This window comes from Felis catus, chromosome D2 (assembly GCF_018350175.1).
Source record: "Felis catus isolate Fca126 chromosome D2, F.catus_Fca126_mat1.0, whole genome shotgun sequence".
NCBI lineage: Eukaryota > Metazoa > Chordata > Mammalia > Carnivora > Felidae > Felis > Felis catus.
Window position 1 is genome coordinate 63,262,256 of NC_058378.1, and position 17,750 is coordinate 63,280,005.

At 40.6% G+C, this 17,750-nt stretch overlaps 1 protein-coding gene across 2 annotated transcripts in view; it reads left to right on the forward strand.

The window, feature by feature from the left end:
• The window catches only part of SORCS3 (sortilin related VPS10 domain containing receptor 3), a 597,794-nt gene that overhangs the window by 542,514 nt on the left and 37,530 nt on the right, over positions 1 to 17,750 (forward strand). For both annotated transcript variants that reach the window (XM_023240898.2, XR_006587279.1), the window contains exons 15-16: positions 6,410 to 6,527; positions 7,777 to 7,910. In XM_023240898.2, coding sequence (XP_023096666.1) covers positions 6,410 to 6,527; positions 7,777 to 7,910 — 252 coding nt within the window. The remainder of the gene's footprint in view (positions 1 to 6,409; positions 6,528 to 7,776; positions 7,911 to 17,750) is intronic.

The following is a 17,750-nucleotide window of genomic DNA, read 5'->3' on the forward strand; positions in this document are numbered from 1 at the left end:
AGAAGTATTCCAAACCATAAGGAGCTTTCTAATTGGTTAACACAAACTTGACCAAAGGTAGGAAAATTAAATTCTAGATAAGGGGTCTAGAGCTATGTTTCTTAAAGGATAGTCTTGGGACCAGCATCAGAATCATCTGTGGAGCTTTTAGAAATGCAAATAATCAGGGGCACCCCAGTGGCTCAGTCATTAGCACTCTTGATTTTGGCTCAGGTCATGATCCCATGGTCTCACAGTCTCGTGGTGGGTGAGACAGAGCCCCTCAGAGGACTCTGTGCTGACAGTACTAGAGCCTGCCTAGGATTCTCTCCTTCTCTCTCAGTCCCTCCCCCACTTGCACTAAGTGGCATCTACTCTCTCTCTCTCTGTCTCAAAATAAATAACTACAGGGGCGCCTGGGTGGCTCAGTTGGTTGGACGTCCGACTTCGGCTCAGGTCATGATCTCGCGGTCCGTGAGTTCGAGCCCCACATCGGGCTCTGTGCTGACAGCTCAGAGCCTGAAGCCTGTTTCGGATTCTGTGTCTCCCTCTCTCTGACCCTCCCCCGTTCATGCTCTGTCTCTCTCTGTCTCAAAAATAAATAAACGTTAAAAAAAATAAAATAAATAAAAAAAATAAATAACTACACATTTAAAAAAGGAAAGAAAGAAATGCAATGAGGCACCCAAAACATACTAATAAGAAAGTAAGAGAATAAGGCAATCTATATTTAACAAGCCCTCTGTGATTCTGATGGAGACAGTGGAGAACCTCTTATCTAGAGATAATAGGACCATTTGAGCTTCTGAGGAAACAGTTCAGTGTTGCTGGAACAGTCATAGAAGTCTTTCTGAAAGAAGTATCACCTGATTTTGGAATCACGTTATCCTTTTAGAGATATTCCATGTCTTGGGTTCTTTCACCCTACCTCTCTTGGGTTTTCATATTAAATTGATATATAAACCACTTTGTTTCCCCAAACATTTACCACAAATGGGATGAATATGCAGTGCCTACTTACTGGTGATGAGATCTGTAACTTTAGAGGAGCATTTCCAGTGAATAAGAAACTTTTATCTGGGAAATTAAGTTTTTTTATTTGTTAATCAGAAGTAGTCTGGGCTTTCTCTATTCCTAATCAACCTTGTGGGTGATTATCATCCCAGAGTAAGGTACATGGTTTCTCATGATGGTCATCCTGCTTTCTGTGCTGGCTTCTCACTTTTACAAATCCTATTGTGAATTTTAACATCTGTTCTAAGGGTAGTTAGGAAAAGGGATGAGAAATGCTTGAATTTAAATTAGTCCTTATTTTATCTCCGGCTAAGTTTGCTGCATTTCTGTCATTTCCTTGGCTTCCATGGGCTCCAATCAGAAGAACTGTGAATGAATGCAATATTGAATGGAATTAGGGAAGCCAGATACATCCAAGAGACCATTTCAGTCACTTATGTCCCATAGGCGGGGGCCCATATTGAACATTTTTCTTCCCAGAGCCAATAATGGATAGAGAGATGGGGAGTACATTACTATCTGAAAGTTGCTAAGGGGTTTTAGTTAGGGCCCACTGATCTTAGTTGGGGTCCAATGAGAAAATGAGCAAAGATTATAGTCCTGACATTCAGTGTTTAAAATTTTGTATCTGGCAAACATAAGTGATCACATGGGAGATTAGACTAGCACACTCCCAAGTAAAAATATTTTTGTATCAATTTACAGTTTGAGGAAGGACCTGGGAAACACAGTGTAAAGACATCTGGGCTAGACGCCAAAGAGATATAGATGAAAGGATATGCCTTGCAAGATTGCAGAAGACAGAGGCTGAATTAGTCCCCAAGTCCTAACTTGGCACCTATTTTTGTGGTCAGTTCTGAAATGAGCTCTCTGAGACTGGAAACAGGTATCCCAGAGAGTTGGGAAGACCAACAACATGGACATCCTTAGAGGGTCAGGGTCAGTTAGGCTGGGTACTTGGGTGATGCTTGCATCCTCCTCCAAAGCAGCCCTGGGAGATGGTGAGGCCTGAGCTTGAGGTTCTGTGTTTACTAACTCTTGAGCATTCCTTTCCTTTGTGGGCAAGTTTATCTATTAGAAAGTTCTCTCATATTTTGTAAACTTTCACGTTTTTCTATCTTGTTAGTTTTTTTATACTCACGTGATCTCCCCAGAAGGCCCACTTTTTGGTTTCCCCTCCCCTGCCCTTCCTAAGTCATCTGCCGGTTAAGCAGCCATAGTTTTTATAGCACTTCTTGGATAGATAGGTGAAAAGTGATTTTTTTTAAGTTTATTTATTTTGATAGAGCCTGCACATGAGTGGGGGGGGGGGGGAGAGAGAGAGAGAGAGAGAGAGAGAGAGAGAGAGAGAGAGAGAGAGAGAAAGAAAGAGAGAGAAAGAGAGTGAGAGTCCAAAGCAGGTTCCACACCATCAGCACAGAGCCTGATGTGGGGCTCGAACTCATGAACGATGAAGTCATGACCTGAGCTGAAATCAAGAGTTGGACACTTAACCAACTGAGCCACCCAGGCACCCCCAAAATTGGTCTTGAATCACATCACCATCTGTATTAATTTCCTGTGGCTGCTATAAAAAATTGCTGCAAATTAGGGGGCCAAAACCCAGAAATTAGTTCTCTAACAGTTCTGGAGGCTAGAGTCCAAGATCAAAGTGGTAACAGGGTAGCACTCCTTCTAGTGCACTGGGAAAGAATTCCTTCTATGCATATTACATCTTCTAGGGGCTCCAGGAGTTCCCTGGCATGTGGCCACATAACTCCAGTCTTTGCCCTTTCTTCACATGGCCTCCTCCTCTCTGCATGTTTCTCTTACAAGGATGCATGTCATGGCACTTAGGGCCCACCTTGATAATCTGGGATGTTTTCATCTCAAGATCTTTAATTTGCTTATGTCTGCAAAGGTCCAGATAAGGTCACATTCACAGGTTACAGGGACTAGAACATGCTCATGTCCCATGGGGGAGTCACTATTCAATACAGTATGCCATCTTATGTAGTGTCTATTTCAATGGTCCTTAAGGTTTAGGAACTGTGAATCACTTCAAAAATATGATAAAATATATGTACTTTCTCCATAATAAATACACATGTTCCAGTAAATGCATATTTTTATTTAAAATTTCTGGAGATTCAAACTTTACTATGACCACCAAAACCCATACATGTATTCTAGTTTGAGACACTTAGTGTATATCTTTGAATGGTGACATCCAAAATTGGCTGCCTTTTTCTTTGTGATCTAGTTAATGTAGAATAGGCCTGGATATTGCCTCTTTCATTCTTGATAATATACAGAATTCTTAATTAATGTGTTGTAAGATCATCTCAAGTACTTTTGGTTTCTCTGAAGTATTTACTTACATTAATCACATTGTGTATGAAAACTCTTAAGATGCCACATTATTATTATTTTTTTATTATTATTGTTATTATTATTATTATTATTATTTAACCTGAACTGCATCAAGCATCATTTTCTTTATTCAATACTTATGTAGTTGCCAGGGAAGGACCTGACATATCTTTTTGTTACTTCACATTATTAGATTCAGCCTTTCCCTTCAGTCTGTCAAGACCTTTTTGGGTCCTGATTCTGCCATCAAGCATATTGACTGTTTCTTCCAGCTTTGTGTCATCAGAAAATGTGATTTCCAATGATGACCATTATTTTCATGTCTTCAAGTCATTAATAAAAATGATGAACAGGAAAGACCAGACAGCAGAACCTTGCAGCTGACTACTCATGCCCTCCCCCCCTCTTCGATTTTAATGCCTTAATTAGGTACTGTTCAGTCACATAATTTTACTGTCAGATGCCTTGCTGATACCCAGGTAAATTGTGTGTCTCATATTTCCCTCTTCTGTCTGTCCAGTAATCCTTCCATGGAAAGGAATAGCATTAATCAGACATGATGTATTTTATGATCCATGAAATAACTGTAAACTATTTGGAGTAGGTGGAAGTGTTTGGTTTAGCATCACTATTATTCTTCTACTCAGAGTATTCCAATCAGGGAAGACTAGAGGAGGTGATATTTGAATATGAAAAGATTTAGAAAGGTTGGATAGAGACAGAAGAAGACATTCATCAAGGTCTTCTCCCAGTGGTTTTTGTTTGTTTGTTTCTCCTAACAGTCTTTCAGTTTAACTCTTCTCTCTTCAAATAAGTAGAAACTTTTAAGACATAACTGCTTTGGGGGCGCCTGGGTGGCGCAGTCAGTTAAGCGTCCGACTTCAGCCAGGTCACGATCTCGCGGTCCGTGAGTTCGAGCCCCGCGTCAGGCTCTGGGCTGATGGCTCAGAGCCTGGAGCCTGTTTCGGATTCTGTGTCTCCCTCTCTCTCTGCCCCTCCCCCGTTCATGCTCTGTCTCTCTCTGTCCCAAAAATAAATAAATAAACGTTGAAAAAAAAAAAGACATAACTGCTTTGTTAGAGATTTTAAATGGACTGACTAGTGAACTCTCCATGAAATGAATCAGGACTAGAAGGTGAAAGTACCTCAGTGGTGACCTGGCATGGACATATGGGATTTGGAGACCAATGAATACAGCAAAAATGCAAGAGATCAGAGTAAGCCTAGGGGAGGGATGCTTATATTCACTCTGCTCCACACGGTATTGACCACACAACCCAAGATATTCTAGCCCCATGGTTTCTGCTACTCAGTGCTGAGCTAAGATTCTTATAAAGATCATACGTTTTTGGTTTTGTTCTTTTAGTATAGTTGGCACACAATGGTACATTAGTGTCAGGTGTACAATATAGTGATTCAGCATCTCCATACGTTATGCTACACTCACTACAAGTGCAGCTACCACCTGTAACCATACAAAATGATTACAGTATCATCAACTGTATTTCCTATGCAGTGCCTGTTATCCCTATGACTTATTCACCTCAAAGTCTGTTTTTTTTAATTTTATATGTTTTTATTTATTTATTTATTTATTTATTTATTTATTTATTTGTTTTGAGAGGGAGGGAAGGGGGAAGAGAGAGAGAGTGAGAATGAGTCGGGGAGGGGTAGACAGAGAGGGGGAGAGAGAGAATCTCAAGCAGGCTCCTTACTGTCAGTGTAGAGTCTGACACAGGGCTTTAATTCACAAATCACGAGATCACGACCGGAGCCAAAATCAGGAATCGGCCACTTAACCAACTGAGCCACCCAGGCACCCCAAAGTCTGTTTGATCTTTTAGACAAGACTATAAAAACTTGTATTTAACTTTTAAATTGGTAGAACATTAAAAGGCATTTCTCAAGGTGTAATATATAAGTTGTACAATCTACAAAACAGTCCTATTTCTTCATCCATTTCACAATTTTAGTCAACTTCCACCCCTCGCAAAGCATCTTCATCCTTCAGAAAGAAGAAGGGACTGTCCCTTGAGGAGTAGTCTCTTAGGTGTCACCACAAGAACATATGACTGGAAGGAGATGAGAATCCGGGGCTGATAAAATGATTAAGTCTTGCTGAAATGGAATCCATCCAATGCCTTGAAAGACTTCAGTTGGTTTAGGTTCCCAGAGTGATTGGTCTCCTCTTTATAGCACTATGATAGATATCTTGCATTGTAATTATAAGACATGCCACCCAAGTAGAGTATGGGTGATCAGTCTTTTTTTCCATTTTTCTAGAAACCATTGGTCATTCATATGTATAGGGCCATCAACTACTGGGCTTTGAAAAGGTCAGTATTGATTATCTAAGTCACATAGATGGTGTGTTTCTTTACTATACATAAATATGAGTTCCCTTTATGGGGCTACTGTGATTTTTCAGGGAAGGGAAAGGAGGGTGTTATTCGTGTGAATTAAACAATAGGAATTTCAACTAAAGCACACTTAGATTCTGTCAGAATTTTGGAACTGGCAGCCACACTTCAGATTAGCTAATTTGCCCCCATTCCCACCATACACATACACATTTACTTTACAGATGAGGAAACTGAGTCCCTGTCAGTAGACATCAGTAGATAAAATACCTGTGCTTGCATTAAGGAGAAACAAGAAGGCTACATGTCAAAATATCAACAACAGTTCTACCTGTTGAGTGTAAGATTTTGAACTATTGGGTGATTTTTTTCTTTCTTCATATCTTTCTGTGTAAGGTTTTGAACTATTGGGTGATGTTTTTCTTCATATCTTTCTGTGTTCTCATTGCTTACTATAAAGTACATATATTACTTTTGCAATTAAAAAATGGTTAGTTTTAAACCCACTGTGAATACCATGCCAGTTGGCTAGAGTTGTGTAAATGGTGGACTTTCTCCTTGGTGACCTTCCAAGACCTCAATTTGGAAGAACCTGTTAAGTCCAGGCCACAATTTAGTCCTCTCTCCCTCCAGTCTTTGTGTATTAGTGACTGACTAGTGGGACCTCTCTGTTTATCTTTCCCCTGCCTCCCCTAAACACTTAGAGTTTTCGGCCACTTCAGCCTCCGTTCTGAATGGCAGTTGGTGAAAGTGGACTACAAATCTATCTTCAGCCGACGCTGCACCAAGGAAGACTATCAGACCTGGCACCTGCTCAATCAGGTATACCATGTGGTAGGGGCATACTGGCTTCTAGGAAAAGGAACTACCACAAGGCCTATTTGGTCATCTCTGGGCCTTCCTTTAAAATTTTTTTTTTCAACGTTTATTTTATTTTTGGGACAGAGAGAGACAGAGCATGAACGGGGGAGGGGCAGAGAGAGAGGGAGACACAGAATCGGAAACAGGCTCCAGGCTCTGAGCCATCAGCCCAGAGCCTGACGCGGGGCTCGAACTCACGGACCGCGAGATCGTGACCTGGCTGAAGTCGGATGCTTAACCGACTGCGCCACCCAGGCGCCCCAATCTCTGGGCCTTCCTATTTGGAGGAAGAAGGTAGTGGGGCATCTGAAGATAGTGATGGATTTTGGGGAAGGGTTGGAGTCCACACACACAGGTCAAGCATGTAAAGATGGTATTTAAGGACCATTTTTCACCCTGTGATCCTGATCAACCCATTGAGATGATTGAATAGTCGAGGGGTGAGGGGGGCAAGTATTACCTCGGGCCTTTGCTCTATCTGTGGAGAAATAAACCCAGACAGCCAGGAGGACTTTCAGTGGTTTCATCATCTCACCTGTTAGTGGGGAGGGTAAGAATATTTGTCAGGCCAGCCTGCAGTGAGATCCCCAAGAGCCCTGGAAACAGGGCCGCAGATAAAGGGTGAGGGGTTGGGGTGAGTGCCTCTAGATATTTGTTGCTTTGCAACATAGGTAAGACTTCTGCATTCTTCAGAACCATTGCAATCATGTGATTTATACCAGTTTCTCCGCTTTTCTTTGCCCTTGACTGGAAATAAGGACTTGGGCATGATTATTTATCATAGAGAGAGAACTTTTCAGGCCAACTTCAGTTTTACTCTGAAGATGATATGAAAAATATGCCAGAATTTGATTCTTTTCCACCACAATTTCTGTTGAAGTCATTTGGGCAATTTGTAAGTCTGTGACAATGACTTGGAATTTTTGCCTTCTTTCCAGAGGTGGAAGAGAAACAAGATGAAATAGACATCATTGGCTAAGTTGGGTGGGAGGTAGTGATGAGCCAGCACCTCCTCCATGGTGTTCCTCTTGTGTTGTAGTAAAAGACTGGCCCTTTTTCCCTTGAGACTCCTGAATGGTTACTAGGGATGAGATTGGTAGACAGAGTGACCAAAAGAGAATGGAAAGGCCAGTGCTTCCTATAGAGAAGCTGGTTTATTTCACCTTCTTTGTGTTTTTCTTCCTTTCTCACCATGGACTTTCTTTCTAAGGGGGAGCCTTGCGTCATGGGAGAAAGAAAAATATTCAAGAAACGCAAGCCAGGAGCTCAGTGTGCCCTGGGTCGAGATTCCTCAGGGACAGTGGTTTCAGAGCCCTGTGTCTGTGCTGACTGGGACTTTGAATGGTGAGTCCCATGGCATCTCATTGTCAGTTTCAACCAGACATGTACTTGTTGGGGGGTGAGGATGAAGATCGAGCTGGGGAAAGGGGAGTCATGACCCACAGGTGGGAGGTGTGTTTGCTGGCCTATGGGCCTGACTGTTTCAGTTCCTGGGCCCGAGGGTAACCCTGTACCCCTGGAAGGAGGACAGGAGGAGATATTTTCACAGGGGAGGTCACTGTTCTGTCAGAGCAATATGTCTGAGGAAACTTGTCAACTTCAGTTAGCATCCCTGGGCAAGTACCAGAGAGGTTGGTCTGAGCAGTGACAAAGCTCAGAGAGCTACCACCTTGGACAGCTACCTCCAGACACATTAGCTCAAACTGTGATCTTCCATGTGTACTCTCTCCTTTCATCATTTTTTTCTCCCTCTAATGACAACCACAAAGAACAACTTTAAGTCTCACCTATTAGCCAATAATTCACAAATTTCCAATATATACCTCCAGCTCTGACCTCACTGTCCTCTAAGATGGAGACATGTGTGTCCATGTACATACGCAGCCTCTATCTCCCCTTGAATTGCTAGTAGGGATTTCAGACCCAATGTGACCAAAGTGGAGCTCTTCCTGAATCTTCTACTTTAGAAAGCAATTTTTTCAGCTCTTCTTGAACCCCTCTTCCCAGACCAGTTTTTCCAAACTCAATAAAAAATATAGTTGCTTAAGTCAAAATCTCAGGAGAGTTTGATTTTCCCTTCCCCTTCCCCTTCCCCTAAGGCCCAGGCCATCTGCAAGTCCTTGTGAGTCTTCACCTCCAGAACACGTTCTAACCCAAAGTACCTCTGCCCATGTTGACCACAACTTGGATCACTCCCACAATCTACAAACTCTCTCTGCCTCCACCCTTGTTGCCCTAAAACCTATCCTCCTGACAGCAACCAAAATGAGATTGTGAAAACCCAAATCATATATTACTATTCCTATGCTTAAAACACTCCAGTAGCTTCCTCTCTCCCACAAAATACAATGCAGTCTTCCTTCCTTGGCTTGTTCTACTCTACACGATTTGGCCTGCTACCATTGTGCCCTAATTTCCTACCATTCTGCCCTCATTCCCTGTTTTGCAGCCACACTACCGTCTCCTTTCTGTACCTTAATTAATCTAGGCTTATGCCTATCAAAGACAATAGCAAGTGCAGAATTTCTTCCAAATCTCAGCATGGCTGGAACCTCTGGATGAGTCGTATCTCAGCAAAAACATCAGCTTTTCAGAAATGCTTTCTGAGGCCACCTGATCTCTCCTACACCCTGACACTCTGACACCCTAGTTCATTGTCTTAGTATTAGTCACCACGTGGGGTGATCATGTTTTCTGATTGCTTTATTATTGTCTGTCTTTCCCCTGTAGACTACAAGTGCTATGAGGGCAGGAATTTTAGACTTTCTTCAGTGCCTATCCCATAGTAAGAATTAAGTGGTTGCACCATATTCCCTGAACATTGTCCCTTTTAGGAGAGTCAAAAAAGTATCTCAATTCTGGGGATGGGGGATCCTGCTAGTGATCCCACACTGATCCCTATTAGATGAATTCCTCCTTCTCAGGACAGTCAAAAGGTGAAGTTCAATTTAGATAGTTTCATAACCCATTCCAGGTTAAAAGACAAAGCTAAGGGCTCAGGCATCACCCTCTAAACTTGGCAGGACAGCATCAGAGTTGCATTTGGGCTTTTCTAGTGTCAAATAACAGAAGTAAATCCATATGGATGCAGAACAGCTGCCCCTCCCCAGCAACCTCATTCAGCCTCATTTCATCCTCTTCCTGAAGCTTGCTTTGTGCTGGAACCCATGTTTTGTTCCCCCCTTTCTGCTAGCATTATCACTGGTAACTGCAAACCAGCTACATGGCTATGACTGCTCCCTAGCTACTCTGCATCCCTGAACACATGCCTTGGAAAGCTTGACCTCAGTGAGAATCATTAAAATGGCATATGCTGAATGGAATTTAATTTGAATGTCAGGGTCCTACCTGTGGCACTTCTGACCCTTTGGAAACAGAGGATATTTTCACACTTGGGAAGAATAATTTTCAATTATTAACCACAACCCAGAAAAATTGTCATAGACCCCTCAGGATTATGCTGCGTGACATATTGATGTCAGCTTGAATATTCTGAATATGAATTTCAGTCTTCCTTGGGTCCCTCTGAAGACTGACTCCATGGAGGCACACTGCCCTTGCATGTCATACTATTCTCTCCTGTGTCTCTCTGAACTGTAATAGACCCTTGTCTGCTATTGGGAAACCTCACAATGGAGAAAGAAGAATTATAGCATAAATATTTTTCTTTCAGTAATTCCACTAACATTTACTAGTCTGGAAACAAAAATCTCAGCTCTGATATTCACAGATTTTGACCTTGGGAAATTTTCTTAATCTCTATGATTTAACCTTCTCGGCAGTAAAATACAGATAATATAACATGTATCTCATTGGTTGCTAGAGAAGAATAAATGAATTAATCTACATCATTAATGTAGGTAAGGCATTCATCCTAGTGGTGTAGGCATCCATATGGTAGCTATTGCTGCTGCTGCTGTTAATCTTGTACCCCACAGTTAAGTAGTCCCCATGGTATTTTTAGCAAGTAAACCAGAGCTTATACATCCAAATGAGCCCTGTCTACAAAGTCATACCTTTGGGTGTTTTTCATTCATTTATTGTAGGTGGTACTGCTTAAAATATTTCTGAGCCTTTCTTTGGGAACTGCGATCAGAATCCATCTGTAAGTGAAGCAGTGCAAAAAAAAAAAAAAAGAAATTAAAAAGAAAAAAGCCTTTGCAAGGTGTCCTTTGGTTCTCACACTTGAATTTACAGAGGTACCACCCGGACCCAATGCTCTGTAACATCAGTATTGTTACTATGACTTTTTAATGAGACGAAAACGAGCATGTGGAATGTAAGCTACTTGACTAAGGTCACATAACAGAGAAATTTGGAGCTCAAATACAAGTCTAGCTAAATCCTATGTTCTTCTCTGTATCATGCTATTTCTCAAGAAATCAAACAAGTCTTATTAGATTCACTTTATGTTTCGAAAGAAACAGGTCCCCAAGTTTAGTTATTCTAAAATTAAAACATCCTCATATAACCTGGGTGAACTGTTGTTGGTATGTTTTTATTTAGAATGTTCCGTTAACTCTAACAAAATTCCAGATGATGTAGTTTTGACCATTGGTACTCGAATTGTAATAGGTGTACGGTGTTCAAGAGGACCTTATAGTATTTTGGGGAGTATGGTATTTGAAGCATTATGTGATTATATTTTAGAGCCAATTGTATCTCATATTAGAAATAATACAGAAGACAGTATGGATGTTCCTCAAATAATTAAAAATAGAGTTACCAAATGATTGAGTGATTGAGTAATTTCACTACTGGGTAATTTACCTGAAGAAAACAGAAACACTAATTTGAAAATATGTATGCACTCCTATATTTATTGCAGCATTATTTTATTTTATTTTATTTTTATAATTTTTGTAATGTTTATTTTTGAGAGGGAGGGAGGAAGGGGGGGGGCAGGACAGAAAAAGGGGGACAGAGGACACATAGCAGACTCTATGCTAATAGCAGATAGCCCGATGCAGGGCTCGAACTTGCAAACTGTGATATCGTGACCTGAGCCAAAGTCGGGCACTTTACTGACGGAGCCACCCAGGTGCCCCAATTGCAGCATTTTAAATAGCCAAGATATGGAAGCAACACAAATGTGTCCATTGATAGTTGAATGAATAAAGATGTGGTGTGTGTGTGTGTGTGTGCGCGCATGTGCGTGCACACACACACACACAGTGGAATATTACTCAACCATAAAAAAGGATGAAATCTTGCCTTTTACAACAACATGGATGACCTAGAGGGTGTAATGCTAATTTAAATAAGTGAGTCAGAGAAAGACAAATACCATATGATTTCACTAATTTGTAGAATTAAAAAAAGAAAACAAAGAAACAAAAACACAAAAAATAACAGATTCTTAAATATGGAGAAAATAAGAGGGAAGCTGGGTGGTGAGGGGGATGAGTAAAATAGATAAAGGGAATTAAGAGCACTTGTATCTTGATAAGTACTGAGAAATGTGTGGAATTGTTGAATCATTTTATTGTACACCTAAAATTTATATAACAAAGAAAGCTGATTATACTTGAATAATAATAATTTAAAAATGAACCACTTGAGTCAGAGATAGGATAAGCAAACAAACACCCAGGACTTGAGGCTGGGTTAGTGGTCAGAATCTGAGAACAAAAGCAAAAAACAATCGTGTGGCCTAAAAATATTTTTGCACTACCTTTGAGTAGAGAAGAAAGTTTCATTTCTGAAATTTCTGTTGTTTTTCTACAATATTTTATATAAACAACTACTGAGTATTTAAAATTGTTTTGTTTTAAGTGATCTTCAGTAAGCATAGGTATTGGTTTAAAAATATATATATTTTTTCCATCAAATAGTTTGTTTGTCTTCAGTGCTGGAAATCAGTGCATGGCAGGAGTTTCATAGCCCTATCTCCTTCTCAATGGTCCTTCCTACCAGGAAGCGTTATTAGCTAAAGAATCTGAAAAGCCCAGCTCAGTTAGTATAAAAGTAATTATTATGTGCATTCTACCTAGTTGTTTGCCTCAGCCAAATCAGGTCATGTTCATCTGATTGGTTCAAGCAACTTTTAAGTGTCAGAGACAGCAGGGAGAGGGTATAACCTAGTTTTAATCAGATTAGTGTGTGTGTGTGGGGGGGTTGTTTATGGGCTGGGGAGGATGCATTAAACGTCTTGATTTTGGTGGAAAAGTTTAGGAGTATAGCCTAGATCCACAAAGGGAGAGTATTTTCAACCTATATCTTTTCTTTGTTTGAAGAGGGAAGCTTTTACAGATTCTCAGAAGCATTTATTTGTAGAATAATATTCACCCTTTCCTCAGGAGCGCATGTCAGTATTAAGCATGAATTTTGCATAAATATTGATGTTTCTACTTAGTTAGCCTCATGCTTATTCTAGAGAGCCACTTCCATTGTGGCACTGGTGAAGGGCTAGGCATGAATCATCCCTGTGAATTAAGTTTGTCAAGGGCTAGTGAGTAGTCAGAAAAGGGAGTATAAGGGCCTTTTTTGAAGTCAAATGAGGCTTCTAGGAAGGAGTGGCATTCTGAGAGATGCAAGTACCTTTGTTCAAGGAGAACCAGGTTGAACCAGAAATTATGTTTAGTCATTCTCTTTTCTTATTCATCCAACCACTTACTCAGCAATAACTTTTGCTGAGCACCTACTACTCACCAAGTCCTTTAGATGGATTATCTTACTTTTCTCAGCTAGCTTCTGGAAGGAGAGTCTGTTACTGTAGGCGTTTGATAGACGAAGAAATGGATACACAGAGAGGTTAAGTAACTCATTCAAAATGATAATATTCTGACCTGAGAGTTCTAAGTCTGGGTGTGTTTTAGTGCTTCCTTCCATGTGCAGTATGGTTCCACATCTATAGAGGGAGTTTATCAAGTGGTAACATAGAGGGGAAGAGAGATGGGGATGCCGCAGTGCATAAGTTCAGGGGTGTCTGAAATCTATCCAACCATTAGTATTCTACATTTAGAGTACAATCAAGTATATTTTTCTATAGACTAGCCTTGTAGAAAAAGCAAAGGTGTAAACCAGAGTTTTGAACTGAAAGAAGGCATAATAGCAAATAATAAGGAACATAACTAGGGGCTGAATTTTATAATCCAGACCTATATTATCCAATATAGTAGTCACTAGTCACATGTGGTTATTTGCATTAAAATAAATTAAATTACACATTCCATTCTTCAATTGTACTAGCCATATTCTGGGTGTTCATAGTCACATGTGGCTAGTGGCTACCATATTGGATAGCATAGTTGTAAAACAGCAAGGTCTTTCAGACAGCCCTGGTCCTTCCTACCTGCAAGTGCCAGAAATGATCAGAGCAAGGAGTGTTGAGGACTGGAGTAATGACAGAAGGCTTACTGTGGAAGGTTGTGATGGAGCTGTGTAGACTGGCTGCCAAGCACAAGGGAAAAGGGCAGCACTTCAGAGAATGCAGTTGTGTGAAAAGGTTGTTAGAGGGCATGAGGCTTGATAAAGAGAAATACTTGAGGGATGCTTGTTGGGTTTTTCATACAATTTCTGAAAGAGTTTGGATGTAATCACCTTTCTTTTTGCCTGTATTTAGGCTTATGCCTTAGCAAAATGTTAATGATGTTAATTATTATTCCATCGTTTTTGTTGCAGTTGCTTCTGTTTGTTGAGTGTTCACTCTGCATCTGCCAAAACCTTCTATCTGCCCATTTCAAACCAGCATGTGATCCTGTCTCATTAAGTGGGACAGAGACATCCGGGGAGTACTATTCCTGGAATCTCAACCGCCAAATGGGAGAATGGAGGGCCTGGGGGTCACTGAGGCAGTGATAGGGCTCTGCATGGTCTGACAGTAGAAAAGCCCCAGCAACTGGGCCAACAGAAAGCATGACTTCTGGGCTGGCTCCCAGAGTCTCAGAATGTCATTCCTTGGGACCAGGGGGCTCTCTCTTATGATGATTAAATGGGTGCTTCATTTACTAAATCTGAGCCATGGATCAGGAGTCCCAAGTATCACTTCCATCTGCCATTTCCAGCTGTGTACAGTCTTGAACAAGTCACTTCTCTTTTGTTTCTCCCTTTCAACCTGCAAGTTGAGAGGATTAGACCCAAGGAATACAAGTGTCACTGACACGCAGAAGCTTTGTGATTTCTGAAGCTTGTCTCTTCCCTCTTTAGATGGTCTAAGGCTTCTCCCTGAATGGGATTTGGAGGACATACGTCTCCTGGAAATGGAGAAGTTTCCTCCTAAACTTTTAGAAGTTCTAAACCCTTTTATAGTTAAGAAAGATGCAGAGGTGACTTATTTCTGGAAGGAAACTGCTGGTGTGTTTGCAGAAGCTGTGGCAGCATACTTCCCTGAGGCAAATCAGACTTTCTGGTACATTCTTTCCAAATGTCACAATTCAACAGAAAAACACCTCTTCCCCAGGAAGTTGGAGCAGCAGCTGGAACTGCTTGTTTTTTTGTTTTTGGTTTTTTTTTTTTTGTTTTGTTTTGTTTTGTTTTGTTTTTGAAATCATGCAAACTCCAGAGCTGGGGGGTAGGTTGGGCAGAATGAGATTTTAATATGCATTTAACAGAAGTTAATGAAGAAGTCCACAGCTTGGAGGCAGCCAGTGATGTTTCCATTAATGTTATTAAATATTAATGAGGTGCTTTTTCTCTTTGGGGCAAAACAGCATGCCTGACGCACCTTTTTTAATTACTGCATTGCTAACAGGTAGCAGAGCTGAACAGAACTGCTAAAGATGGTTAAAGATTTAGGAAAGAGCATTAAGACATTCCTTTCCTTCCCAAAGCTATTAAGGAGAGCACCCTTCCTGCAGAGATTACTAATATTTCTTAGGGTTGGCAGGACATTCAGTAGATTTAGTTCATCCAGCAGTTGGAGAATTGTCTAGAAGCATTGCAGACACACCACAGCCCAAATGTTTCTAATGATAAGCAATGCTTAGAAATCAGATATTCTGGTGGTGCCTGGGTGGCTCAGTTGGTTAAGTGTCCAAGTTCGGCTCAGGTCATGATCTCATGGTTTGTGGGTTCCAGCCCCATGTCAGGCTCTGTGCTGACAGTTCAGAGCCTGGAGCCTGCTTTGGATTCTGTGTCTCCTTCTCTCTCTGCCCTGGCCCCACTCATGCTCTCTGTCTCTCTGTCTCTCTGTCTCTTTGTCTCTCTCTTTGTCTCTCTCAAAAATGAATAAACATAAAAAAATTTTTTTTAAATAAATCAGATATTCAGTGCTGTGCTGGTAAATATTTAACTACTGGCTCTCTTGAAACAAATAAATAAATAAGCCCTCATTTGTAGCATTTGCTGATTGCTTTAAATATCCCCAAATGTGGCCAATTTCAAGCTACCAGCATGACGCCAGTGAATATAGAATTGAGAAGAGATGTACAGAAGCACATTATGTAGTATTTTTGCCATACAGGTACATAGATGCAAATGACCTCAGGAGCATAGATAAAATAATAATACCTAACACTTTATATATAACAATATATTATTATTATTATTATTATTATTATTATTATTATTATTATCATTATAACAAATGCAGCAAAACATAAGGGGTCTCTGTGCTTTATGTATTTATTTTTAAAATATATTTATTTAATTGAAATTTGATATAACTTATGTTTTTGATATTGGCTGTGTTTAACAACCATTAATTAGCTGGCAAAATTCCTGAAATTTTAAGTCTGTTCCCACTGGTGGTTACCAACTGTCACAATACTGAGTCTTCATTGAACGTGTGGGCTGGGAGATCTCTAATCATTGATCAGGAGGCATGGCAAAAGATTTGTTTGACAGACACGTCCCTTGCTCCTTATTTTCTTCCATTTTCATTTAAACATGGCCATATCAAAGCTGGTCTTGAGTCCCACCTTTCTGGCTTAGGCATCTCTCGAGCACTTGGGATGTTTTCTGTGGTCCACACTGGAAGGTGAACTATGGGTTCACATCTCCCTGCAGAGATAGACCCAATGTAACGGAATAATAAGTGTGATTACGTTTAAAACATAATTGGAGTATTCATTCACCCAGTAAATATTCAACACCGACAATGTCCTAAGTACTGCTCTGAACTATTATATTGCCAAACAAAACCAACAGAGATCTCTGTATCTTCAATGTTTCCAACATGCTGTGGTCACAAAGATTCTGTCTGGGGAATCAGCGAAGGCCTCCTCTGATTAGATACTGAAGAAGAATACTAAGCAAACTACCAAACACAGACAACGTTGAGTGCTTCAAGCCCAGGGAATAACATATGCAGAGACAAAGGGTTGAAAATTTGGCCTGGACTGTTCAGGTATGAGTTTGGTGTAGAGGAATATGGTGAGGAAGTAAGGTGATGTGGAACTGAGAGAACAATTTCTATAATCTCCTCCATCAGTCGATGCTTCCAAACTGTACTGCTTCATACTGTATTTTCATGTTCTGTCTCATGCTGTATTATTCTGTTCTTTGGTTGGATTTGAGGCATGTTAGGTCTCTTTCTCCAAAGACTGAAAGTCCTTGTAGGCAAGGATTATAATACTTCTTCCTGAGGACAGTGCACATATCGAGTCATAAATAAATCTAGAGTTAAACTTGTATTCCTACCTCCCTTTTATTCCTACCCTAGTCACAGACCGTTTGCCTCTATTTTCATTGGACTTTAATTAAATCTTGGCTCAAAGAACATGGGAACAGAAAAAGAAAGGAGGGGTAGGTCTGGAGAGAGTGACTTTCCTTGCTGTTTCATGTTTTATTAACACTCAGTGGATCAATATTCAAATGTCCAGATTGTTCTGCCCAGTCTGTGGGTTTCAGGAAACCCTTGGGTGCTTAACTTAGAAGCATGAATTCTCCTGCCAAGTGAAGACACCCTCAATGACCTCTGGTTGGTTTCAAGAGCAATAATACTTATTTTATTGCTCTTTTTCTACCCTGACATTTATGCACCTGGGAGCCTTATGAAACTCCAAGAAGTAAGGAAACACCAGTCACATTTCAGACGGGGGCCCTCCTCTCTACACACTGGTCTTTTACTTCATTTTGGAATGGGAGGAATGCAGGAGGAAATCATACCTGATTTTCTTTATTTTATTACAGCTAGGCTTTTATGAAAATGTGGAAAAGAACCACAGTTTGTTGTTGTTTGTAGGGAAACAGGAGACCTGTGTTATATGTATTGGGGACAAATTGAATGACTATTTGTATATA